The following is a 27,446-nucleotide window of genomic DNA, read 5'->3' on the forward strand; positions in this document are numbered from 1 at the left end:
TCACTTGGGAGGGCAATTAAAAAATATCTAGGAAATAGAAAAGGTACCTATAGCCGAAACTGGTTTGGCTCAGTGGATAGAGCGTCAGCCTGTGGACTGAAGGGTCCCAGGTTCGATTCCGGTCAAGGGCATGTACCTTGGTTGCGGGCACATCCCCGGTGGGGGGTGTGCAAGAGGCAGCTGGTCGATGTTTCTAGCTCTCTATCCTTCTCCCTTCCTCTCTATAAGAAATCAATAAAATATATTTTTTTAAAAAAAAGAAAAGGTACCTATCATAGGATGCACTAACTCCACTCCTGGGTAGATATAGAAAAATACTCTATGCATTTATACAAGCAAATAGGTGCGGGGGTGCTATTTACAACACTGAGTATAATATTAAAATATTGGAAAGCATGAATGTCCATCAACAGCATAACAGAAAAATAACATGTGGTATATACTTACAAAGGAATATTATATAGCAGCTGAAAGGAAAGAAGTGCACACACAATATACATGTACACACACATATGTATATCAAGATGGCTAAAGGTCTCAAAACAAGGCTAAGTGAGAAAAGCATTTGCAGAATGATACAGAGTAATATATAACATGCCAATATAAAGCATGCAAAATATTATATATTGGTTTTGGTACACATATTTATATAAAAGTATACAAATGGATTGCAAGAGAAGGGAATAAACTGAGAATAAATTCTTATGTACATATTTAAAATATTGAAGCAAATATAGGAGAATATTAACAAGTGCAAATGTTGATTGAGTAGTTATGCTTTTCTTAATGTTTTCAATTTTTCAAAGTAAAAAGAGTAGTGGAAATTAAACAGCACACTACACTAAGTCAGAAAAGTTCCTCTGGGAGGATTGCTCTACGTTGCCAGGGAGGGGCCTAGGCACTCCCGCCTTGCAGAGTGAGCTCTCAGCACTCAGTCTCAACTTCCGGTCCAGGTAGCCGGGAGACAGAGCAAAATCAGCAGGCAGCGTGTTTCCCGATATGCGCATGCTCTCAGATCTGCTTGCCATGCATTTGCCCACAGATGATGGTCCTCAGACTGTCACCAGGCAGGTGAAGTGCATGCGGATAGAAAGTTCACACTATGCCACTGTCATCACCAACTGCGAGGACAGTAGATGTTGCGCCACCTTTGGGGATGGGACATCTGTTATTGCAAAGCCACAGGGAACATATCAGGTAGGTCTTGGGGGGGAGAGGGAGGTTTGGAAGGGGGAAAAGAGTGCCAAAGGTAAATGTCCATTCACTAAGAAAACCCACTGCTCCAGGGCAGTGAGCATGTCTGCCATGTGGACCCTCTTGGAGATGACTCCTGCCCAAGATCATAAAGGGTTCAACAGTTTGAATAGGGCCACATGTTTTTGCTTCAGTTAAAATGTTTTTTATTATTTTATATTAAACATCTGAAATAAGAAGGTACATCGATTACTTGAAAGAAATAGTGAAGTAACTAGATGAAATATGAGGACTTGGGACAAATTAGATGCTAATTATTCAGTGTACCTCCTTATCAGGTAGTCTTTCCCAAATGTTAAGTCCTCTCTTGGATTTTCTTCCTGGAAATACAGTTTGTGGCAGAGATCTGTGAATAATTTTTATCCTAAAATTATTCTCCAAAGTCCTCAATTTGGTTAAGAAATTTTAAATAATTTCTCTCTTTCTGATACCCTTCCAGGTGTTACCTCCAAACACAGGCTGTCTCTATATCGATAGGGATTGTTCGGCTATATATTGCCATGAATCAAGCAGTGATATATACCATCCTTTCCAAAACCGTGAGCAGCTGAGAGCTAGCATGTACATCATGAAGCACACCTCAGAGGTTATCTGTCAGGTCCTGGACCCGGAGGGAAACACCTTTCAGGTAAAATGTGTCATTAGTTTGGAAAGAGAGGCTGTGGCTTTGCTTTTCAGATATTTCATAGGAGAGAGCCTCCATGTAGCTTTTTACCTTAGCAGTTTCAGGGTGAGTTATCTACTAACTGCCAATACTTTGGGCAAGCGGTAGTGATTGTCAGTATCTTTGATTATCAAATGTACTTGCATAGGGGATAGAAAGCCCAGCTATTGGGATGGTAGAAATGCTAAAGCCAAGTAATTAATTAGAACAGAGTGGATGAAACAGTGGAGAAAACTAAGCATCTATAAATAATGCCAACACAAAGGGATGGAGTAAGACTGGTTGGTTTGTGTCCAGGGTAAAGTAACAGCAAATGCATAGACAGCAGGCATTTTAAAAGGCAGAGAATCCACAGTGAGAATTTCAGTTAGTGAGGGTTCTGTGGGGATGAAGATAGGGAGGGGGGAAACCTGGAGGGGAGTTTAACTACTCGTACGGAACTCTACCTTCTGTTTCTCTGTCCCTCAAACCACAATTACCCTCTTACCTCTAGGCCAGGCATTGGCAAGCCCTGGCCATTTGTTTGTATGAGCTAAAAATCATTTTTATATTTTTTAGTGATTGGGAAAACATCAAAAGGAGAATAATGTTTGTTGACACATAAAAATGACAGGAAATGCAAATTTCATTATCTCTATATATAAAAGCCTAAGTGACCTTTAAGACTGGTCGACCAGTCACTATGATATGCACTGACCACCAGGGGGCAGACGCTCAATGCAGGAGCTGCCCCCCTGGTGGTCAGTGCGCTTCCACAGCCAACCTCCCACCGTCTCTTTCCCCAGCTGGCTGGCCCCAATTAGCCCCATTCGGGACTGGGCGAGACGGCCCTGATCAGCCCCGATCTCTGGCCAGGCCAAGGGACCCCACCTGTGCACAAATTCGTTCACCAGGCCTCTAGTCGCTATATAAAGTTTTACTAGAACACAGCCATGCTTACTGGTCCATGGCTCCTGGGCATGGAAGGGTAGAGTTGAGTAGTTACAACATAGGCTCTAAGGCCCACAAACTCTAAAGTATTTAATATCTGGCCCTTGGGGGGTGGGGAGAAGTTTTGTCAACCCCTCCTTTAGGCATTTATCTTTTTTTTTTTTCACCCCTCACCCGAGTGGAATTTTGTGTGTTGGTGGTAAAGTTATTTTAGATTGAAACCATACCAAGAGTCCCCAACTTTGTTTTGTTATGCAGACAAGCCCTGATCCAGCTTTTTTTTTTTTTGTACTAAGTAAATAAAGCTTTTCACAGCATGAGTTCAGGCTCCTAACAAATTTAAGTTTACAATGAATTGAAATTGAAATTGAAAGCCCAGACCTTCTAGGTTGAACACATGTGTCATCCAGGCCAAGCATTCTTCTAGGTGTTGATGCTCTTCTTAGCCATCCTCTACGGTGGTCTTTCAGCCTGGACTGCACTGCTTCCTGGAAAAACCCAGGCCCTATCTAGACAGTAGTGAGGGATAGCCCATTTCTCTCATATTGATACTCAATCTGTTTCCCTATGTACTCTATCCACGCATCCTACTTCTGTGTGTGGAGTCACAGAATATAAACCTCTTCCATGCTATCACTCTTTCAATCTTTCAAGACAACTAGCACATGACCAGCCTTTCCTCCATGTTTAAATCCCAGTTCCTTGAACTGATCCTCAGAAGATAAGGCTTGGAGTCCCCTGCCTTCCTAGTCACCTTCCTCAGGGTATTTCTAGTTTTTCTAGTTTATTTTCACAGTGTAGATGTGGTTTGTGAGTGAACATGTGCTATTAGGTTTTCACTTTTATGCAATCTGTACTTAGTGAGCAATACCTTATCTATATATATAAAAGCCTAAGCGACCATTACGACTGAATGACTGGAATGGCAAAATGACCAGAACAACTGGTCAGCCAGTCACTATGACACGCACTGACCACCAGGGGGCACAGATGCTCAATGCAGGAACTGCTCCCTGGTGGTCAGTGCCCTCTTACAGCCAACCTCCCACAGCCCCTCCCCCTTGCCAGCCAGCCCCCCCGCGATAGGCCCTGATCGCTGGCCAGGCTGAGGGACCCCACCTGTGCATGAATTCGTGCACTGGGCCTCTAGTAAATAAATAAAAATCCCTGATTTTCTGAGAATACAAAAAATCATCTATTTTCTCAAGTGTGATCAGCAGAAATGTAAGCTTTATGGCATTTTTTTCTTTCAGTTGCTAATATACTTTGTCCCTTAGGTCATGGCTGATGGTAGTGTATCAACTATGGTACCTGAAATCAATTTGGAAGATCATTTAGATGCAAGTCCTGAAGGCTACGATAGTTTATCAACTGCTCACCTTCATAAGAATCATCTGCAAATCTTTGGTGAACATGTCCCCAGGTAATATGATAAAAATAATACCATGACTTTTATTTTTAATTCAGAGTTCAAGGAGCATTTTAACTGAATATGTCAAGTGATTCAATTTTTATTTCTTCAAATAGGTTTTTTGTTGTCTATGCTGATGGATCAGGAGTAGAACTTCTTCGAGACAGTGACATTGAAGAATACCTGTCCTTGGCATACGGAGAACCAACTACCGTAGTTCTTCAAGAGCCGGTGCAGGAGCAGCCAGGTAGGAAGCCTACCTGTCTGGAGCTCACTGTGTCCCTTCCCAAACTCTCACCTTTCCTACCAGTCCACGCCCAGGCCATCTCTCTACTTTTTCTCTTTGCTCACTTTCAGTTCTACTTTTGACCTGACTGTGTCAACCTATATATACAGTTATTTGTGCTCAGACCAAGATTTATCTGAGCATAACCTATGTAAACTGTAGAGGATGAGTTCTTCTCCTCCCCATATGCAGATTTGTATCTGTGTTTAAGTATGTTATGTATGTACCTATGTTCCTATTATGTGCTTGTTTAATCTTGGTAGGAAAAAAGAAAAATGAGATATCCCCTGTAAGTTCATTTTCTGTCATTTTGAAGGAATGAATTTAATAGAATAAAAAGAGAAAGTACATTTGATGTGTGAGTTAGAAAGACAACTTGAAATATATTTTTTGTCATGTATTCATTGGACATTTATATTATTTTCAATTTCAAAAAAAGTCTGTGTGTGAGTAAAGATTAGAGACACATATTGCATTAAGTTTGAACCATCAGTGTATGTAATATATGTATTTAAACATAGATATAAACTTGCATTTTATCTGTGTACCAAACTAATGTGCTAGGTCTAAGTTTATGTGTGTGTGTTTTAATTTTTTCTCTGGTTGGTAGGATATATTTTGTGCTTGTTTATGAATATACCTGCATCTGTGTGCAGTTAGATCTTTCAGTGTATCAGTGCACATGCTCTTTGTGAATGTGGAGAGTGGGGTGCTCTCACTGGTTGTACAGTGTGTGTTGTGGAACTGTGTGAGAACAAGAATTCAAATTGCATTTAACTAGCATCTACTTGATAACCCACCATGTGCCAAACACTGGCTGGTTATTAGGGATACAACGGTGAGCTATGAGAGCATGGAAGGCTCCCCTGAAGACACTGAAACCAACAGCTGGTGGATATGTGGGAGTTCATTAAGATAGGAGGGAGAGCTATCTTGGAAGACAGACTACAAAGCAGGATGCATAAAACACTGGAGAAGATGGGGGTAAGATCATAGCACCTGAAGCTCAGAAGGGACAATGGTACAGGGTGAGGCAGGAGTGAGAAAATGTTAAAGACTCAGTTTTATCCTGTGAGCAATGGGAAGTCAATGAATAGCTAAAATCATGGCTTAAGGTAATCAGTCACCCTGACTGCTGGGGAGGTTCACTCGCAGAGTAGTTATGGGCAGAAAAGCTAGTCCTTACTGCAATCCCAAATAGGATCTCTCGGAGGTGAATGATCTAAGGAGGGCCAGTGGAGAGGGAAGAAGTGCTGAACTCCAGAAATGTTTAGTGGTGGGATGGACAGGACGTGTATGTGGGTTTTGGAAGACAATGAGTACTTTCAGGTGATCTAAATACAGTCTGTAGGTGCTACAGTGACTAAAAGCCACCTTTCTTTTTTTATCTTAAGTCCCTTAAGCATCATTGCTGTGTCTCACTTACCAAATAGTAGTTGTTGAAATTAGTGAATGCCCATTGAAATTTTCAGAGTATTTTGATGGAGAATTGACCCTCTGATGACTCTCTTTCAACAAGGTGCCCTCAGCATCACTGTCCTTCGCCCTTTTTGTGAAGCATCACCATGGCTGATGAAGAAAGAGCTCGATACAATTGTTCCTCCAAATCTTCAGTCGAGAACATGGGAGACATTTCCCCCAGTAGAGGTATAACTTTTCTGGCTGAAAAGTTACTAAATTTGCATATCCATCCATAAATGAACCAGAGTCTCAGGTCTTCTCCCATATATTCATATATTTTCATTCTTACGTAAGTTGTGAAGGGCTTATGGAATTTTATATTTGAAGACTGACCAGCTAATCTGTTTTACTTCTTTTACCCTACATTGCAGGCTTGAACATCTTCTCATAATATAAAAATATCTACTCTGAGTAACCCATGTTGCAGCTTTTCTGTCATGGAATTACTGATATGCAATACAGAAATCTTCCCTCCTCTTGTTCCTTATTTGTTAGTTTTAATGCACAATTTTAGGTCTTTCACCCTCCTTTTTTTTTTCTTAGCTTATTAATTCACAAATTAAGTTCATAAGAAAAATGTGAAGAATTATTCACAGAGATTTATAATTATAATGTTAAAAAATAAACATTGTAATTAAGTCATAGTAGAGAAGCCCCCACCTAAAGTTGTTTTTAAGAATGAAAGAATATATCTTGAGTGAGAATCTTGAAGTCCTGAATCTCACAAGATTTTCCATTTCATCTTGCAAGCAGTTTAAGTAATAATATGTTCAGCTTATTGTCAGGTGTTAAATTATTAAGTCAGTGAAGGCATTGATAAGATGATCAGAGAGAGATACTAGTGTTAAGTGAAGAGGATAATGTTTTGAGTTATGATTTTTGCTTTCCTGAATAATTTTGTAATAGCAGGGGCATAAATAATGAACACTTAAGGTAACAATGAGCTCCTAGCCCTGTATTTTAATTTGGTGGCTATAATCAACATGGTGAATGAAGATGATCTGAATTCTAGTCCTGACTCTACCAATTGTTAATGTGGGATTTGGGACAAGTCACACTGGACCTTTACCGGTACTTCCTTATCTAAAAAATGAAAGGACACACCGAATGGCTCACTAAGGCTATATATCCAAGTTGAAAGCACTGCATTATGACAAATAATATGCCACATCTGAAATGAATGAAAGCAGTTCAGTCTCTTCCTCTGCAAACACCCGGTGGGAGTTGCCCAACCCAGACAAGACGCTGAGTGGTTATCACTGACCAGGCAGTGAACACTGAATAGCAGTTTAAAAGGGAGCACATCAGACACACTGCGGGGCTTATGGCATCAAACCACACCACTCCTGAAAATAGAGCATAGCATAGAGATGAGAGTCCACTCTAAGGCAGACATTTCTGCTCAAGAGATCCTCAAAGATTCATGCTTATTCTAGAGTGAGCTCAAAGACCACTCAGGTCTATAGATGGTTTCTCTCATTAAGTCAACATATTCATGGAACCAGAAAGTTAAAGACTGTTTTATTCCAAGTGTCTTTGGTTACCTGTGGGTATCAAAGGATAGTCTCATGCATTTGGCCTAAGCTAGGCTGAAGCCACGTTGCCATGGCACAGCACTGCTTGGCACTCCCCTAGGTGCCATCCACAGGACATCATGCAACAGGATTTTAAAACATGTAGATTCTCAGAACCACATATAAAGAAGAAAGCTTGTCCAGTTTTGTTATCAAGTTTTCTTATACTTGTGAAACTTTTTGAGAATAATGTTATTTTATTTATTTACCTTTTTTTTTTTTTAATTTGCCTATGTATTCCATAGCAGTGGTTCATAGCATAGTGTCTAAATAATAAGAACTCAGTTTTGTTAAAATGTTGATTTCTTGTGTGGTTGTTTTTGCTTTGTTTTGTTAATAGAAAAAAACTCCAGGACCTCCATTTGGCACTCAGATTTGGAAGGGCCTTAACATTGAGGCCAAACAGCTAGTGAGCACTCCCGCCCCTATAGTCAAGAGCCCCAGTGTGCTACAGATACGCCAGTTCATCCAGCACGAGATCATAAAGAATGAGGTGAAACTGAAGCTACAGATTTCCCTTAAGGTAATGGAATCCAAGTAACCTGACCCAAAAGAATCAGAAACAGGGCAATCATTCCTCTTGGTTTGCCAAGGAACCTGAATTAATGTAACAGATGAGTGTCAATCTTCCAGGGGGAAGGAAATTGAGAGGTATAAAATGCTAAATGAGTCCCATAAGGTATAGGAAGTATTGAGACCCCAAAGATAGGGAGAAGGTAAGTAACTTTTACATATGATTGTCATATAGACTCATCCCTTCTCATTATGTGGAACACTAGCCTAGTGACCTCTGGAAAAAGGTAGAATTGCATATTAATCTGAAATTTGTCCATGAAAGAAAACTATTGTTGGTTTTTGGAAATGGCCTAAGAATTTTTAAATGTTTAATTAGTTGTATAAGCATATCTGTAACATCTCACTCTCCAGTATGTTAAATTTCAGAACAGGGATCATATGTGCTTTGATTATGGGTCTCCAGTACCTGACATAGAACAGGGGACAATTATTTGTGGAAAAAGATCAAATATTTATGGAGAAAGAAGTTTGTTCCTCTTGGAAGCAAAGGTATTCCTAAGCAACTTACATTCAAAGATAGAACCATAAAGGTTGTCCCTGGAAAGGACTCTGAAGATCATCTAATCACCTGTGTCCATTTTATTGGTAGGGACAGTAGAGCATATAGTTAGAGGCGGGGCCTCTCTGAAGTCCATATACAGTTCTAATATCCTATGGCCCTTAAAGCTTTGCTTTTGTACTTTTCAGATCTTTGCTTACTAACATATTAAAGAAAGGTCTTTCTACATTGCTTGACCAGTAACTGTGGTGGCTGGTCATTGTGAATTAATATATTCTTAATCTCTTTGTGATATTCCAAGTTGATGTTGACTAGTTTGGTGTCTCTATCTTATTTCTGATTTATATTGATTCATTTTATTCTGCTGATTTAGGATTATATAAACCATATCCTAAAGAAAGAAGATGAGCTACAGGACATGACAGTTAAAGATTCCAGAACTGAGGAGGAGAGAGGCAATGCTGCAGATCTCCTCAAACTAGTTATGGTGAGACAGAATGTTTCACATACCACTGTCCCTACTATTGTTCCACTGCTAAGTGCTCCAAGACAAAATACTGAAAGTAAGAGCTTGTTTCCACCATTTCTGTGAAACATGTTCTCCCTCCTTTAATTTCTTATTTCTGTGGAAATCTGACTTCTTATACATTGAATTTTTCAAATATTTTTAGGCTCTTTCCTAAATCATAAATAACTCTGAAGGCTCTTAAAAGAAAAGTTTTGATTATCTTAAGAGAAATTTATATTCTTTGAAACATTGAATGAATTAGTGAAGGAAATAAGAAGAAGGAAGAAAAGGAATTTCTACAACTTAAAATGATTTTTAGAAATTTGTTAAGTGAAAGAAATGACTAAAAAATTAAATAAGATTTGTATAAGCATTAAAAATAATTCATTGTATAGTAATTTTCATAAAAGATCAAGTTGATCACATAAAGAATGCTTGTAAACAAAGTAAATTTTGTGTGCAATATAATAACTAAGGAATTTTATCTTTATTTTAGTCTTTCCCTAAAATGGAAGAAACTATAAAAAGCCATGATACTCAAAGTAAGTACATTTAATATTTTTTGCAAAATATTAACATATTCCAAAAGAATAACCTTAAATACACTTTTCAGTCATTCTTGCGTCTAATAGCAAAGTTCTGTGTAGGTATTTCTGTTGTTGTATTAGCCATGTTGTATCATTATTATTTATTCACTAGAGGCCTGGTGCAATGGGGGTGGGAGGGGTCCCCTCAGCCCAGCCTGCACCCTCTCCAATTTGGGACATCCCTCTCACAGTCCAGGACTGCTGGCTTCCCAACCGCTCACCTGCCTGCCTGCCTGATTGCCTCTAACCACTTCTGCCTGACAGCCTGATCACCCCCTAACCACTCCCCTGACAGCCTGATAGATGCCTAACTGCTCCCCTGCTGGCCTGATTTCCCCTAACTGCCCGCCCCTGACTGTCTGGTCACCCCTAACTGCCCTCCCTTGCCAGCCTAGTGACCCCTAACTGCCCTCCCCTGCAGTCCTGGTCACCCCCAACTGCTCTCTCCCATACTGGCCTGGTCGCCCCCAACTGCCCTCCCCTGCAGGCCTTGTCGCCCCCAACTGCCCTCCCCTGCCGGCCAGGTACCCCGCAACTGCCCTCCCCTGCAGGCCTGGTCACCCCTATCTGCCTTCGCCTGACAGCCTGGTAGCTCCTAACTGTCCTCCCCTGCAGGCCTGGTCCCCCCCCAACTGCCCTTCCCTGCAGGCCTGGTCGCCCCCAACTGCCCTCCCCTGCAGGCCTGGTCCCCTGCAACTGCCCTCCTCTGCAGGCCTGGTTGCCCCCAACTGCCCTCCCCTGCAGGCCTCGTCCCCCCAACTGCCCGCCTGGTCCCCTGACAACTGCCCTCCCTTGCAGGCCTGGGTCTCCCCCCCCCAATTGTTCTCCCCTGCAGGCCTGGTCGCCCCCAACTGCCCTCCTCTGCTGGCCTGGTCACCCCCAACTGCCCTCCCTTGCAGGCCTGGTCCCTCCCAACTGCCCTCCCCTGCTGGCCATCTTGTGGCGGCCATCTTGTGTCCACATGGAGGCAGCCATCTTTGACCACATGGGGGAGGCCATCTTGTGTATTAGAGTGACAGTCAATTTGCATATTACTCTTTTATTAGATAGGATCTATTTTCCTGCCTGAATTATGAGATTCTTGAAAACTGTGATTGACTCTAATTCATCTTTAACATTCATCTGCTGAATAAAAAAAGTTAACATTTGGCTTCTATGTTTACCTTAACCTGAATTTAGAACACAGCTAAGACACAGGAAGGAAACAATCAGCTAACAGGCACTCTCCCCCCATCCCCACACCCACACAGAACTTTGGAGCCACTACACAATTATCACCAAAACCTCACCCTGTTTTACTCTATATCTACTCTTGGAAAATAGCCTCATTCAAAGCAGGTTTATTTTGGAATATGTATGGCTCCAACAAAATTGGTTATTTGGTTTCATAGTTTATGGCAGACAAGCAACAAAGAAACTTGGTAATTTGGGTTTGTTTGATTTTTGGCCATCTGCAGCAGCCATAGTTCCATTAAGCCCACAGATGTGTTTTGTGTGTCCCCACAGTGTTAGCTTGAAGTTTGTTTTGTTTATCTGAATTTTTCTTTTCTTGAAATGTTACTTTACCACATGGTAGCATGTGGCTCAAGATTTTAAACAGAAGAATCCATCACAACCCAGTGTCACCCTGTCCTTACACAGTTGTCACTCTTCCCCCTGGGCAGCCCCTTATATTAAAGTTGCCAGATTTAGCAAATAAAAATAGAGAAGACCCAGTTATATTTGACTTTCAGATAAAGAAAAAGAAATTTTTTAGTGTAAGTATTGGGACCCACTTATATTTTAAAAATATTACTTGTTTATCTGAAATTCATACTTAATTAGTTGCCCTATACTTTATCTGGTAAAACTACCTTTTGGCATTGAATTCATAACCTCTGGCATGAGGAAACAGTCTCAGAGAGGTAAATGGGTAGGTTGCCCAAAAGTGAAGGACAAATTAAATATATTTTTGAAACACAAAAATTAACCAACAGATGCGGGAGTCAAACTGGGTCTTGCATACTTACAGCAGCCCCTGACATATTAATAGTGGTGATCTGGGGTCAAGGTTCCCCACAGGATTTCCTAGAACACTAGTCTCTGAGGTGGCTCCACCAAAAATGAGTTGTAGGATATAAGTTTGGATAATGCTGCATGTTGCTTTATGTTCTTAGAGAGCCACAATATACATTAACTAATGGAGGATGCAGAGAAGTCCTGCAGCAATGAAACATAGTTATAGGTAGTGTAATACTTACACTAAAAAATTATTGGTTGTTCATCTGCAATTCAAATGTAACTGGGCCTTCTCTATTGTTATTTGCTAAATCTGGTAACCTTAATATAAGGGGCTGCCCAGGTGGAAGAGGACAGGGAAACTAGGGTTGTGATTGATTCTGTATGACCTGGTGTTTCCCAAGCTCATATACCCATGAGCCTTGTTTCTTTTTTTGTTCTTCTATTAACATCCCACCAAGACCATGATCTGTAGAATAAACTTTGGGGTCACTTCCCAAATTATCGAAACAACAACAAACACACACACACACACACACACACAACACAAAACACAACACACACCACATTGTATTACATTCATACCTTTAGATTTAGGTCCTTCATAGTGTTTTTTTTTTTTTCTTTTTGGAAAAAAAGACAGAACAATTTCAATAAAATGAGTAATTTTTCAGTGCTTCAGATACAATGAAATTCAGTCAGGTAGATGCTGATTGCCCTAATAACATGTCACTATGTTTCCTTTTTTTAAAAAAAAACAACACATTTTTATTGATTTCAGAGAGGAAGTGAGAGGGAGATAGAAACATCAATAATGAGAATTACTGATTGGCTGCCTTCTGCAGGCCCATCACTGGGGATCGAACCCACAACTCAGGCATGCGCCCCGACTGGGAGCCGAACCATGACCTCCTGGTTCATACGTTGATGCTCAACTACTGATCCATGCCAACTGGGCACTATGTTTCTCATTTTGTCCTCTGGTAGGGTACTGCATAAACGTTCACTGTTATAGTATAGCTTGATCATGGAAATTCTAGTAAGCACTTGATGGATTAAATAAAGGCTCTTAGACAGTATCTCTAACGAGTCATTAGGTATTGCTTGTGCGTGGTGTGGTGTTGTAAAGTTAAATGCATCTATTTTTAAAGTTGCAGCCCACCTAATCGATTTGTACAAGCAGTCTTTGACTTCTGCTCCGGATTGTCTGCCAGACCCATTTGATACAGAGCTCTCTGAAAAGAAATTGAAGTAAGCTGATCCAATAATGTTTTCCAGTTAGTATTAAGCATGCAGTGATTGAGGATGGAGAGATGCAAGTATCATAACCATGGGTGACCACATCCAGGAGATCTCCGCCTTTCATCTGCCACACTGTCAACAACTTATCATACAGGGGTTTTCTTTTATTGTTTGCCAACCAAGAGCATTGCCTCTCTTATTTTAGAAGCACGTGCATTTATTCATTCACTGATCCAAATGGACATTTATGGCATGCCCATTATGTGAAAAGCTTCATGCTGGGAGCTGGAGATAGAGTGATAGATAACAGCTCGGCTAGTGCCATCTTGGAGCTTACAGGGTAGCATCGGAAACAGCCCCAAAGCAAGTCAACACATAGGCACATCATGACAGATTGTGAGAGATGCCACAGAAGGTATATGGGGGCCCAGAAGGAAAAATGACAGAAGGGCCCTATTTTATGACTTCAAAAATAGGGCTGCTGGGAAGGGGGCATCTTTTGGAAAAATATGCTTTTAGACTTTTCAAAGCATCACCCGGACTTATCCCAGAGGCAGGTGGATAGTGGGCACTAAGTAACCTACGATATGGCCAATTAAGATAACAGAGAAGGAGCCAACTGTGTGGAAAGTCAGCAAAGTACAGTATTGCCTTTTTGGTCATACTTCTCTTTCCTCTCACATAGGCACGCTGCAACAGTAAAGCACTGGAAAGAGAAGATAGCTCAGCAGAGGTAATTCCATCCTGAAGTATATATACATAAACATATGAAAAAGCCCAGCTTTGTGGAGTCATAGGAGCTTAGAGGGGGAAGAGTTGGGAGGTCCTACCGTCCAGGCTCTCTGCTGTGATCTGAATCTCTTCTGTGTTTCTGCCAGTGGTCACTCAGCTTTTGTGTGACCATGTCCTTATCTCTTGAGGATTCCCATTGGACCAGGAGGTGGATCCTCTCTCTCTCATAAGTAAGAAAGCTCTCTGTGCTTTGCTAATTTTAATTACTGATAAATAATCTAGAACTTAATGCAGAGCACAGTCATAAACATTCAAGGATTCATTTAACTCATCTGAGGAATGTGCTCTAAGCATCATGTGCTTTGGTTTTCTTTCAATCCTAGCCAACAATTCCAACTCCAACTCTCTTGCCATAAAGAAAGGAAGCCAGATATATTTCCTGAGCATATAGCAGTATACATGGTACTATTGTGCACACTGACATGGCTTCCCTCCAGAATGACTCCCAGATGAATATCCTTCTTAATAACAATGTCTGGGTTACCTTGTGGAATGTGTTGGACGAGTGGTGAGATAAGACCTTAAGTCTCATGGCCCACCCCTACATAAAGGTCAAACTGTAAGGTGTATACTGTCTCATAGAATATCCCTAGAAGGATTTCCAAGAGCCTGGTGACAGTGATTGCCTGTGGGGAGGGAGGTTGGGAGGTTAGATTAGGGGACAGTGTGGGATGGAGACTTCCTTTTTATTATGTACTCTTCAATACCTTTAGAATTGTGTACGTGTGTTATCCATTCACATTTTTTAGAATTTTGAAACATTAAAATTTTTAATTTTAACCAAGAGGTAGGTAATAGAAAGCCAATGTAAGTTTTTTAAAAAGAGAGTGAAAAACATAGATATGTGTCATAGAAAAACAAGTGTTGGCAGCATGCATAATGGATTGGGGAGGAGGATTAAGGAAGGAGAAAGTTTCAAGGAAATTTGAGGTGGTCAGAAATGTCAGATGATATGGAAGTGTCATGAAGGAGAATGAACGGAGGAATTAGGGTTTATCAGATGGAAGGTTTATTGATGTCTTTTGTGAGAACAGTTTTAAGAGAGTGGTAGATAATAGGCAGACTGCCATAGGTTAATGAATGAATCCATGAGGCCGTAGAGATGAGACATGTTAATGAGAAATTATTGTTTAAATAAGATGATATTTTGATTCAGCCAGTATTTCCAGAGAGGCCATCCAGTGTAAGAGAGCACTGTTTTAGTTCAGTAAAATTTACTTCAGGAATTCAGTTTGCTTATCTATAAAATGAGGATGATTGGACCACCTAATGCCTAAGGTCAGCTCACACACTGGGTGACTAATTGCTGACTAGCAAGTGCACTTATCAAGATCATGGGCTTGGAGGCAGAAGCCTGGGTTTTAATTCAGACTTGACTTCTTACTAGCTAATCATTTAGGGTGGGTTACATAACTTCTCTAGGCCTTGACTTTAGGGCAATACAATGGGAATAATAATAGTAACTCAGAATTCTTGTAAGATTAAATATGAAGTACTTTGCACAGTGTCTGGCATGTAATAAGCACTTAAAATGGAAAACTATTTCAGATAGAATTAGGTTGAGCTACATTTAACAGCCAGCCTCCAAGTCAATGCTTTTATAAGAAAGAAGTAGACAGCGCCACATCATCAGATTCCTTCTTTTCATCTATTCTATCGTTCTCAGCACATGATTTCCATCCTCAGGGTTGTTTCATGGTTGCAGAATGACTGCCGCAGCTCCAGCCATTTCATCTACATTTTAGGAAGTAGAAAAAGAAATGAGACAAGGACAAAGGGAAAGCCTCCCAGCTGAGTTAGCCCTCTTTTTTTTAAATTTATTTTAATAATTTTACAGTTCATTTAATGGCAACTGGTAATCATGAAATTAACAGTGGTTATCTTCAAGTTATTGCACTAGCTGTCCTGCCATTTCTGAGGCTGATCATATATATCAGACTTGGCTTATCATCAGCATTTAGAAAACCAGACCTAGGGCAAGAACTAGGTCTGGGGACACATGCATGGTCTTAATATAGCGAATGTTTAGCCTGCCTGAGTTAGCCCTCTTGAAAAAGCTACCTGGAGTCTTACTCAGGGGATTTAGTTTACTTCTCATTGCCCATCTTTATATGTAAAAAGTATAGCTTTTACATATATGTCTCCCCAATGTAGGGTTCTGATATTGGAAAGACATCTAGCAGGATCATAATGCTTGCTTTTATTTCACTTTGTAATCACTGATCACATCATTCATAAACTTTTACTTAGGTTTTCATTTTTGTTTTTGTTACCACTGATTCTGAAATTATGCAGATTAGAAGAATATAGCTGGCTTTAAGACCACTGGTTTTTAGTGTTTTGAGGTCAACTGTAAAACCAACCAGCTAGTATCATTATTTGCTATCTTACAATGAAAGTCTGATTTCTAAGTAGGAAAAATGACTGGGATGTAGAGCTAAAACACAAGCAAATAATGTTTTGAAATATTTTATGTCTCTTTTGCATAATTATGGAACTACTGACCAGGAAGGAGATTGAAAACACAAACAACTATTTAATGAAAATTAGGAACAAAGTAATATCACCTTACTTCAAATCTGAATTTAGCAAGACATTTCAGTCTCAGGTAACTCAATGCAATTAACAATTATTGAATAAGAGTCCTTTTAAAAGTTGATATAGTGCATATGCTATTATATAATGTTCCTTTCCTGAAGTTATTTCTTTCCTACATCTAATCCGCTAAATAACCTATACCCTTCAAATCCATGTCTTCAAGAGCATATAAGAGAGAGACCTAATTTTAGGTCTTACACCTAACTAGTGTTCTCTACCAATGTGTTACTACCTCTCTATCTCCCTGCTTTGAATTATCACTATTAATTGCCTTATTAATTAAGACGACTTTTTAACCCAGGAAAATCTTCTATACGCCCAGTCTTATACGCCAGAAAATAGGGTATTTTAAGCCATTTTTGTGTCAAATTCTCCCTATTGATGCCTATCCTATGATAAATCCCAGTTTTATTCATTAAAGTTTTTATTCCATTGAAATTATTTTACCCATTGGCTGCTGAGATAGCTCTAAGTTATTATAAGTTCAGAACTCCCTGTATTGCTATGAAAACTCCAGACACTATTATTAACCAGAGGCTTCCTGAGAAGAAATTATAGGAAACTAATTAACAAAAACTACAATTGAGTTAATAAGTCTCTTGAAAATTTTTTAGTTTACAAAACTTCATTTCCAGGACCTTAAAAAAGAGACTTTGATCATTGCTTATCAATTTAACATGCTCGTGGCAGCTGCCTTTCAGCCATGTGTAAGTCTAAAATTATTCTTTTGGTTTTTCCTTATCAGGACACCCTTTCTGAAAACTTGCCTCCATTTACAAAGAAATGTGAAGATGTGAGCAAAACAGCTGAGAAAAATACATGTGGTCTTCATCCAGGTAATGTGTTTGTGTAGCTCTTGTTCCTGTGACTGTGCCTAAATGAAGAATACTTGATAGTGGCTCTTAGACCATAACTAGTTCCTACTACCCTTTGCCTTAGTAACAGCTAATGACATGACCTGCTATAACCTGTATATTAGTCATGTCTGACTTACATGAGGAAAGGAAGATGTAACTAAAATTTAGTTGTCATCCAGTGTGCTTAAATTTTACCTAAAAGCATTAAGAAGACCTGGCTAATTTAAAAAATAAGGGAGTAATGAAAGGTTGTTGGAGAATAGGATATTCAAAGAGTCTCAGAGCATCACCTCACATATTACCTACTAATTACCAGGAGGAAAGTGTACCTTTACAATGGAGAGAAATGGCATTTCCCACTTTAACAAACTTCATTCAACCAGAGTTGGCCTACCCAAGTTGGTCCTTGATCAAACTTCTGCTAATTGTGAGACAGCCTAGCATGGGTTGGGGGTGGGGATGGGGTTCTCATACAGTGCAATTGAGAAGGAGAATTCTTGCCAAAAATCCTTAAACTGCATTTGATTAACAGGAAACAATCAAACAAACCCCAAATGTAGACATTTTTTAAAAGACAATTGTCTTGGACTCTTCAGACAAATCAGTATTATTAAAATAAAAAGATGGGGTAATTATTCTGTATTAAAAGAGATTAAGGAATCATGAAAATGACATGCAATCCATGCACTTTGGATGTGGGCTGAGAAAAAGAGCCATAAAAGATATTGTGGGGCAACTACACGAGTTTGATTGGGGGACGCTATTAGCAGGCATTGTGGTATTACTGTCAGTTTTCCTGAGTGTGATGATAGGTCAGAGTTTGCAAAGCAAAGATTAAGGCTGGAACAAGGACTTGTGTGAGGGAGAGAAATCCGGGGTGAAGGTTGGTGATTCTACCTACACCCTAGACAGACATCACTAATCAATCAAACCTACTCTCCTCTTGAGATGGGAAAAGGCCTCAGTTTTTCAGCACAGTCCTCCAGGCTGCCACCACCATTCATTCAAACAGGGTTGGCCCACACAAGTTGGTCCTTGATATATTTATTTAAAATGTGTTCATATTGCACTGATTCCTTAGAGAGATACATTTTAATTAACAATTATATGTTCAGCCCTAGCCAATTGGCTCATTTGGTTGGAGTATCGTCCCATACACCAAAAGGTTTTAGGGTCAAGTCCAGGTTCGATCCCTGGTCAATCGATGTTTCTCTCTCCTCCCAACCCCTAAAATCAATAAATACATATCCTTGGGTGAAGATTTTTTAAAAAGAATTACATGTCTACAGTAATGAATGCATTTAAGATTAGAAAAAAATTTTTAATTCACATCTCAGTTATTCTTGCCAGATAACATAGGCCAAATTACTAGGTCTCTATTTCATAACCCAACAAGTTAGCTACTACTACATAGTCATAAAGCCCTGAAAGAACCAACTAGCTCCCAGGGAGTGTGAGCCCTGTTTGTTAAGGGCAAGCACTGCATCATATAGGACGAATCATTGCTTCTTAGTAGCTTTCTTCTAGTCTTCCTCAAGTGTGGGGGTGAGCACCTTGTTCATTGTAAAGAACACAGACATTAGTAATCATTGTACCATTGTCCAGAATATCACCTTATAATATTTGTTTTAGGTTTTCTAGATCCCCAGCCAAAAGAAGTTGAAGAACAGGAATCCTCAGATATGGTTCTTTTTCCAAAATCGGAGAGTTCTGTGGAGATCAAGGAGTTCGCTAACCAGAAGCAAACTGAAAATTTAACAAAGTCTCCCACAGGTATGGTAATCATTTGATTTCTCAAAACTGGACACTATGTCCTTTCAGAGTATGGGAGATGGTACTGGGTATTGAAGGTCTGGTTGTGGTTATAGAAAAATGTCTATAGTGTCATGGACCCTGGAGCTGTGGAACTGTGAAAGGCTTCTTAGCACGATGTGGATACATTGGCAGGTTGGTTAACAGGTTGGGTTTGGGAGGATGAGAAAGTCTGATTGCGAAGGAGTGGATATAATGATGGAATATATAATCCATTCCAGAGAAACAGGAAAACAAGACAAGAATGAGGTGAGTGATTGTTTAAAATGAGAAAGTCAATTGATTACAGGTCTCAATGAGGTTAAATAATTGCTTATTAAATGTGATAGAGTAATAAGCTAGAAGAATAGGAGGTGATGATATATAGAGGGAAGCGTGAAATGAGTTTTGTAAGTGGTAAAATTGTTGGTGTTGGCAAGGTCAAAGATATGACATGGGAGTTTCTGAGACAGAAGAGGAAACTATGAAGAAACAAGGTGATCGAGAATCAGAGGGGACAGTGTGATGTCACCGAGAGAGATGGAATGGAAGGCCACCTTAGGTGTCAAGAGCTCCAGTGAGTCAAGGGAATGACTGAGAGATCAGTCAGTGATAGCTGCTAGGAGACATCATAGGTAATGCAGTCTGATGGCAGGGCCTTCAAAGGCATGGGAGTTTTCAAAGGAGGAAACAAACTATTTTGAAACAAGGATGCCTACTGCTGCCCTGGGCTCTGATACTTGAGGTAAGACATGGTAATGTGACTTCTCTAAAAGAAGTAAATTAATATTCATATAAACAGCAATGTTGTCGTTTTTTTGTTAGTCTTCACCTGAGGGTATTTTTTCCATTGATTTTTAGAGCGGAAGGAAAGGAGGGAGGGAGGGCAGGAGGGAGAGAGAGAAGAGAGAGAGAGAAAGAGAGAGAGAGAGAGAGAGAGAGAAGGAGAGAGAAGGAGAGAGAAACATCTATGTGAGAGACACACATCAGTTGATTACCTCCCACACATGTCCCAGGGATAGAGCCTGCAATCCAGGTATGTTCCCTGGATGGGGAATCAAACATGTGACCCTTTGGTGCAAGGACTGACACTCTAACCACTGATCCACATAGGAGTGTGTTTGTGTCTGACTGCCCATCTCTCTGGGCATCCTTCTTGGCCTTCATCTTGCCCTATCCCTACTTGTCCTGTTTGGTTTTATCCTCTTCTACAAAGGACAGGCTATGTCCATGACTACAGAGGTCCAAGGTTCTGATTCTTCCAGGTCCATAACCCAGTCGGCAACATGGGATTATCCCTGTCAGCTTCAGTGGGAATATTCCAGTGAAGGTCCTGTGTTGCCTTCCCCTGGCTCATGTACCATCCTGATGGCTGGGTCCAGGGATGTCGTGGCACCTGAAATATATGTGGCAGGAGTGGCTGTGGAGGGGGTGACGGGGAGAGTGATGAGAGCACAAAGATTATAATCACCATAACCCTCAACTCAGAGATGCTGTTTGCAAAAGATACCCATGGTGCTTGCCTGCAGATAGTGGACACTCAAATATAGGTCCCTTCCCCTTCCTGTCTTGATGATTTTGAATCTGAGAAAGGATGTTTAGTATTATGATGTAAAGTACAATTCTTATTTCAATTGCCTGGGTATTTGGAGAAATTCAGACAGCTGCAGCAATGTGGATTATCTGCTCTTGCTTATTCCTCACCAAATGTGGTGACTTGAGGATTAACTTCCCTGGCTAAATTTATTACTACCACTTTTTAGAACTATAAATATAATATTTGAACCAAAGAGATTCTCAGGAGGAAAACCAAGATGGCGCCATAGGTTAAACACCTAACCCGCAGCCGGGCACAACAATTTCAAAAATACAACTAGAGGTCAGAACGGTCATCGTCCAGAACCACAGGAAAGCTGGCGGACTGAAATGCCCACAGCTGGGGAGAAGGAGAAGGCCACGGGGACAGTCGGGGGAGCCGCAAAAGCCTGAGGTATGGAGAAACGGACGGAGACACGAGCACGCGCGCCTGCGGGGAGGATGGAGCCGGAGAGGAAGGGGCGGCTGACGGCCTGGCCGGCGTTCACTGGCAGGAAGGAGATAAAGGCTCCGGATTGCGCTGAGCGCCGGCTCCGACTGCACTGAACCCCGTTCCGGGCGAAACCCTGGGAAGCCAGGCGCAGGCTGGGGGAATGAATCTGGGCTGTGGGGCGCAGGCACAGAGGAGCGGCGGAAGGCAGAGCTCCAGAGGCATGCGCAGGAAGGGGCGCAAAGGACGGACTGTTGCCTGCGCCACTGAACTGCCCTAGCGGGAAGGAGACAAGGGCTCCGGACCGTGCTGAACCCCAGTTCCGACTGCACTGAACCCCAGTTCCGGGCGAAACCCTGGGAAGCCAGGCACATGCTGGGGGAATGAATTTGGCCTGTGGGGCAGAGGCACAGAGGAGCGGCGGCTCCAGAGGCGCACACGGGAGGGCGCGCAGAGGAGGGACTGTTGCCTGCGCCGCTGGGTGGCCCTGCTGGGAAGGAGACAAAGGCGCCAGACTGCGCTGAGACCCAGTTCCAACTACATTGAAACCCAGTTCCAGGTAGCGGGCGAAACTCCAGGGCGCGTTTCTCTCAGAGGTGTTTGCAAGGAATACAGAGGGACACAGACACAGGAGCCTCATGTCTCCTGCACAGCAACTCTTCCTATATAGACAAAGAGGGTCCTCATGGACAATTGGCCTGGAGGACAATTCCTCCTAGTGACACCAACAACAATCAAGACTTAACTGTAGATACTCACTCAGTTTCGCAACTGCGCCGCCCCCGCAGGCCGCCCGGCCCGGGGCACTGGGGACGCCGCGGCGGCAGCGGCGCCCGGAGCCCGGCGGCCGCCCAGCGCCCATCCCCGCCGCGAGGCCCCCGCGCGCCTGGTTCCGCGGGCCGCGCGCCCCGCACACCGGACGGAGGCCCGGGCGCCCTCTCCGTGCACCTCCCGGCGCCACTAGACCTCAGTAGAGTTGACTGAATTCAAGGGATTAAGAAGAACAAATTGGGGAATTCGAAAAAGATGACGGCGGAGGTGAAGGCTGATGTGTTGCCTCACATGGCAGTTTCGGAAATACAACTGGAACATGGACTAGTGAGGGTGGCGACTGCTGCTCGCGTCTCCCCAGACCGGGCGGCTGCTCCTCTCAGTCAGCACCGCAGCCAGGGCCATGGGCTCGTGGGCGCCGCAGCAGCTGCTGTGGCGGCGGCCGCGGACTCGGCGCAGCGGCTCTCTGTGAAGGAAGAGACCATCTTTCTGCAGGAGGGGCGCATCCGCGCCACCGACCTGGCCGAACTGCGCAGTGAGATCCTCAAGGCCCCGGAGGCCGCCAACACCGATTTGGAGGATTCTTAGGAGTTCTCATCTTACATTCAAGCCCTTTAAGCCATTTTGACAGAGGAGAATCAAGAAGGCGGCTAAGTTAAACAAAGGAACTGCGAACTCCACCGCGCACAGCAATTTCAGGGGCACGAATGGAGGACAGAGCCTCTGCCATCCAGAACTACAGGAGAGATGGCTGAATGGTAGATTTATAGCTAAGAGGGAAGAGGAAACCAGCGAAATCGGAGGGGATGAGGTGTGGAGGCGCGTGGGTCTGGTTGGTGGCGGGGGAAAGGGGCTTTTGTTCCAAACCTAGGGGAGATTAGCTCTCCATCACACTGAAATCCAGCTTCTGGGGACCCGTGGGAGACCCAGATGCCTGCGGGGAGAGGCGGGACTCTTGCGGAGGTGCCAAGCGCCCCTGGGTCTGGGGGAGGCCGCGCTCCCCTGGGTCCGAGTGAGGCCAGGGGTCCATAGATCCAGGTGAGGCCTCGCGCATCTAGGCCCGGGTGAGCCCAAGTGGCCCTGGGTCTGGGAGAGGCCAAACATCCCTGGGTCCAGGTGAGACCATGTGTCCCTGGATCGGGTGAGGCCTCGTGAACCTAGGCCCGGGTGAGCCCAAGTGGCCCTGGGTCTGGGAGAGGCCAAGCGTCCCTGGGTCCGGGTGAGACCATGCGTCCCTGGATCCGGATGAGGCCTCGTGCACCTAGGCCCGGGTGAGCCCAAGCGGCCCTGGGTCTGGGAGAGGCCAAGCGTCCCTGGGTCCGGGTGAGACCATGTGTCCCTGGATCCGGGTGAGGCCTCGTGCACCTAGGCCCGGGTGAGCCCAAGTGGCCCTGGGTCTGGGAGAGGCCAAGCGTCCCTGGGTCCGGGTGCGACCATGCGTCCCTGGATCCGGATGAGGCCTCGTGCACCTAGGCCCGGGTGAGCCCAAGTGGCCCTGGGTCTGGGAGAGGCCAAGTGTCCCTGGGTCCGGGTGAGACCATGCGTCCCTGGATCCGGGTGAGGCCTCGTGCACCTAGGCCCGGGTGAGCCCAAGTGGCCCTGGGTCTGGGAGAGGCCAAGCGTCCCTGGGTCCGGGTGAGACCATGTGTCCCTGGATCCAGATGAGGCCTCGTGCACCTAGGCCCGGGTGAGCCCAAGTGGCCCTGGGTCTGGGAGAGGCCAAGCGTCCCTGGGTCCGGGTGCGACCATGTGTCCCTGGATCCGGATGAGGCCTCGTGCACCTAGGTCCGGGTGAGCCCAAGTGGCCCTGGGTCTGGGAGAGGCCAAGCGTCCCTGGGTCCGGGTGCGACCATGTGTCCCTGGATCCGGATGAGGCCTCGTGCACCTAGGTCCGGGTGAGCCCAAGTGGCCCTGGGTCTGGGAGAGGCCAAGCGTCCCTGTGTCCGGGTGAGACCATGTGTCCCTGGATCCGGGTGAGGCCTCGTGCACCTAGGCCCGGGTGAGCCCAAGTGGCCCTGGGTCTGGGAGAGGCCAAGCGTCCCTGGGTCCGGGTGCGACCATGTGTCCCTGGATCCAGATGAGGCCTCGTGCACCTAGGTCTGGGTGAGCCCAAGTGGCCCTGGGTCTGGGAGAGGCCAAGCGTCCCTGGGTCCGGGTGCGACCATGTGTCCCTGGATCCAGATGAGGCCTCGTGCACCTAGGTCCGGGTGAGCCCAAGTGGCCCTGGGTCTGGGAGAGGCCAAGCGTCCCTGGGTCCGGGTGAGACCATGTGTTCCTGGATCCAGATGAGGCCTCGTGCACCTAGGCCCGGGTGAGCCCAAGTGGCCCTGGGTCTGGGAGAGGCCAAGCGTCCCTGGGTCCGGGTGCGACCATGTGTCCCTGGATCCGGATGAGGCCTCGTGCACCTAGGCCCGGGTGAGCCCAAGTGGCCCTGGGTCTGGGAGAGGCCAAGCGTCCCTGTGTCCGGGTGAGACCATGTGTCCCTGGATCCGGGTGAGGCCTCGAGCACCTAGGCCCGGGTGAGGCCACGTGCCCCTGGGTCTGGAAAAGACCAAGCGCCCCTGGGTCCAGGTGAGACCATGTGTCCCTGGATCCGGGTGAGGCCTCGTGCACCTAGGCCCGGGTGAGCCCAAGTGGCCCTGGGTCTGGGAGAGGCCAAGCGTCCCTGGGTCCGGGTGAGACCATGCGTCCCTGGATCCGGATGAGGCCTCGTGCACCTAGGCCCGGGTGAGCCCAAGCGGCCCTGGGTCTGGGAGAGGCCAAGCGTCCCTGGGTCCGGGTGAGACCATGTGTCCCTGGATCCGGGTGAGGCCTCGTGCACCTAGGCCCGGGTGAGCCCAAGTGGCCCTGGGTCTGGGAGAGGCCAAGCGTCCCTGGGTCCGGGTGAGACCATGCGTCCCTGGATCCGGATGAGGCCTCGTGCACCTAGGCCCGGGTGAGCCCAAGTGGCCCTGGGTCTGGGAGAGGCCAAGTGTCCCTGGGTCCGGGTGAGACCATGCGTCCCTAGATCCGGGTGAGGCCTCGTGCACCTAGGCCCGGGTGAGCCCAAGTGGCCCTGGGTCTGGGAGAGGCCAAGCGTCCCTGGGTCCGGGTGAGACCATGTGTCCCTGGATCCAGATGAGGCCTCGTGCACCTAGGCCCGGGTGAGCCCAAGTGGCCCTGGGTCTGGGAGAGGCCAAGCGTCCCTGGGTCCGGGTGCGACCATGTGTCCCTGGATCCGGATGAGGCCTCGTGCACCTAGGTCCGGGTGAGCCCAAGTGGCCCTGGGTCTGGGAGAGGCCAAGCGTCCCTGGGTCCGGGTGAGACCATGTGTTCCTGGATCCAGATGAGGCCTCGTGCACCTAGGCCCGGGTGAGCCCAAGTGGCCCTGGGTCTGGGAGAGGCCAAGCGTCCCTGGGTCCGGGTGCGACCATGTGTCCCTGGATCCGGATGAGGCCTCGTGCACCTAGGCCCGGGTGAGCCCAAGTGGCCCTGGGTCTGGGAGAGGCCAAGCGTCCCTGTGTCCGGGTGAGACCATGTGTCCCTGGATCCGGGTGAGGCCTCATGCACCTAGGCCCGGGTGAGCCCAAGTGGCACTGGGTCTGGGAGAGGCCAAGCGTCCCTGGGTCCGGGTGCGACCATGTGTCCCTGGATCCAGATGAGGCCTCGTGCACCTAGGTCCGGGTGAGCCCAAGTGGCCCTGGGTCTGGGAGAGGCCAAGCGTCCCTGGGTCCGGGTGCGACCATGTGTCCCTGGATCCAGATGAGGCCTCGTGCACCTAGGCCCGGGTGAGCCCAGGTGGCCCTGGGTCTGGGAGAGGCCAAGTGTCCCTGGGTCCGGGTGAAGCCAGAGCCTGGGTCCGGGTGAGGCCGTGTGCCCCTGGATCCATCCGGGTGAGGCTGGGTCCCAGGCCCGGGTGAGACCACGCGCCTCTTGGGTATGGGTGAGGCCACGTGCCCCTTAGTCCGGGTGACGCCGTGCCCCTGGGTTCGGCCAAGACCAAACCAGAGGGAGTCGGACCTCCGTTACCGCCATTTGTCCACCATCCAGAGCTGGGGGGTCAGTGCTGACATGTACACATAAGGAACTACTGGACATTGAAATTGAGTCTCAAAAGAACTGTTGGTCCAGGTGGAAGCTCGCTACAGACTGATTCATTTGCCTGTCAGCATAACTATTATTGCTCGTCTCACATTCAGTGCTTATTAGTATATATCTAGTGACATATGATCTCGCTCATCTAGGGGAAATGATGAACAACATAGACTGAGGAACAAGAACAGAACCAGAAGCAAGGAGGCATCGATCGGACTATCGGGCCTCAGAGGGAGGATAGGGGAGGGGAGGGGGAGGGTGGGGGGAGGGGGAGAGTTCAACCAAAGGACCTGTATGCATGCATATAAGCCTATCCAACGGTTAAGTTCAACAGGGGATTGGGGCATGCGTGGGGAGAGGGGTGGGATGGGAATGGGGGGATGAGGACAAATATGTGACACCTTAATCAATAAAGAAATTAAAAAAAAAAAAAAAAAGAGATTCTCAGGATTTTGTCCTCATTAGTTTTAAGAAATCTTTCAGAATCAATGTTTTCTGTATTTGTACCTCATTGATTCAATGGAAAGAACCCTGAAGATCTCAGTATAAATTCAGTTTATCAAGGCAAGTCACTCAACTTCATAGAATCTGATTTTTCTGATTTAATTAGAAAAGGTTATATTAATAGCATCTCATCAAGTTGGTGTGAGGACCAACAGTAGGTAAAATCTCTTAGTAAAATGTACAGATATAACACTAGGATTTTTTTTTTTTTTTTTAAAAAGCCTTTGTTCCTTTAAATGCGCTCTTAAAAAAGAAGCAAAGTTTTCCAAGTCAGTGGCCATCATTCCCTGGGATGACCTCGAGTATCTTTGAATAAAATGTCCATGTGGTAATTTCAACTTTCTCTCTAACAGAATCAGATTTGTGTACGCCCATGAAAATCCCAACCCAGTCATTGCTGCAGGATGTCGCAGGACAAGCCAGGAAGGAGAAAGTGAAGTTACCTCACTATTTGATGAGTTCCAAGCCCAAGTCTCTACCTCTCGCAAAGGTAAAAGACATGAAGACACATTTCCCAGAGCCAAGCAACATTTTATGTAAACCTGAGCCATAGGAGTGACTGATGGCCAGCCACTGTGTGCTATTTACTGTACGTACCATCTCACCGTGAAGGCCTGCAGGTCACACACAGATGAACTAAGTCAGTGCTTTGCTCCTACAGGCTCACTGGAGGAATTTTGAGCCAGCAGTTCATTGGTAGCTTGAAATCAGCCCAGCTGGGAATTCTTACATCATAGAAATTGACAATTGCTGTTAATCAGGGTTCTTTTCAGGAAGCCAGTGTTACTGGCACACTGCTGGCTAAGGGGGTCATCGGCCACCCTTCTCGTGACTCTTAGGATAAAATCCAAATATCTTAGCCTGACTACAAGCATGGTCCCATTTGCTTCTTGGATCACCTTGCCCCAAACTCACTGTACTTCAGCCATTGTGGGTTGTTAGTTCTTTAGTTCTTAGTCCTTTAAAAGCATCCAGCTCCTTCCTTCCTCAGAGCCTCCGAGATTAAGAGTCCACCTCAGCTCTGCTGGAAGCCTTCCTTGAGC

General features: G+C 45.0%; 1 protein-coding gene and 1 non-coding gene across 2 annotated transcripts in view; one reads left to right on the plus strand and one right to left on the minus strand.

Annotated features, from left to right (window-relative positions):
• Nucleotides 1–27,446, plus strand: part of SPAG17 (sperm associated antigen 17) — a 147,091-nt gene that overhangs the window by 110,643 nt on the left and 9,002 nt on the right. The window contains exons 31-44 of the mRNA XM_028154227.2: nt 1,043–1,197; nt 1,694–1,882; nt 4,126–4,271; nt 4,376–4,506; nt 6,065–6,192; nt 7,921–8,103; nt 9,029–9,142; nt 9,660–9,705; nt 12,900–12,999; nt 13,676–13,723; nt 16,291–16,390; nt 17,126–17,216; nt 18,870–19,010; nt 26,757–26,893. Of these exons, the coding sequence (XP_028010028.2) occupies nt 1,043–1,197; nt 1,694–1,882; nt 4,126–4,271; nt 4,376–4,506; nt 6,065–6,192; nt 7,921–8,103; nt 9,029–9,142; nt 9,660–9,705; nt 12,900–12,999; nt 13,676–13,723; nt 16,291–16,390; nt 17,126–17,216; nt 18,870–19,010; nt 26,757–26,893 (1,709 nt within the window). The remainder of the gene's footprint in view (nt 1–1,042; nt 1,198–1,693; nt 1,883–4,125; nt 4,272–4,375; nt 4,507–6,064; nt 6,193–7,920; nt 8,104–9,028; nt 9,143–9,659; nt 9,706–12,899; nt 13,000–13,675; nt 13,724–16,290; nt 16,391–17,125; nt 17,217–18,869; nt 19,011–26,756; nt 26,894–27,446) is intronic.
• Nucleotides 15,725–15,880, minus strand: LOC114233656 (small nucleolar RNA SNORA72). Its single transcript, XR_003619808.1, has one exon. It is a non-coding gene; the product is annotated as a small nucleolar RNA SNORA72 (small nucleolar RNA).

This window comes from Eptesicus fuscus, chromosome 22 (assembly GCF_027574615.1).
Source record: "Eptesicus fuscus isolate TK198812 chromosome 22, DD_ASM_mEF_20220401, whole genome shotgun sequence".
Taxonomy (NCBI): domain Eukaryota; kingdom Metazoa; phylum Chordata; class Mammalia; order Chiroptera; family Vespertilionidae; genus Eptesicus; species Eptesicus fuscus.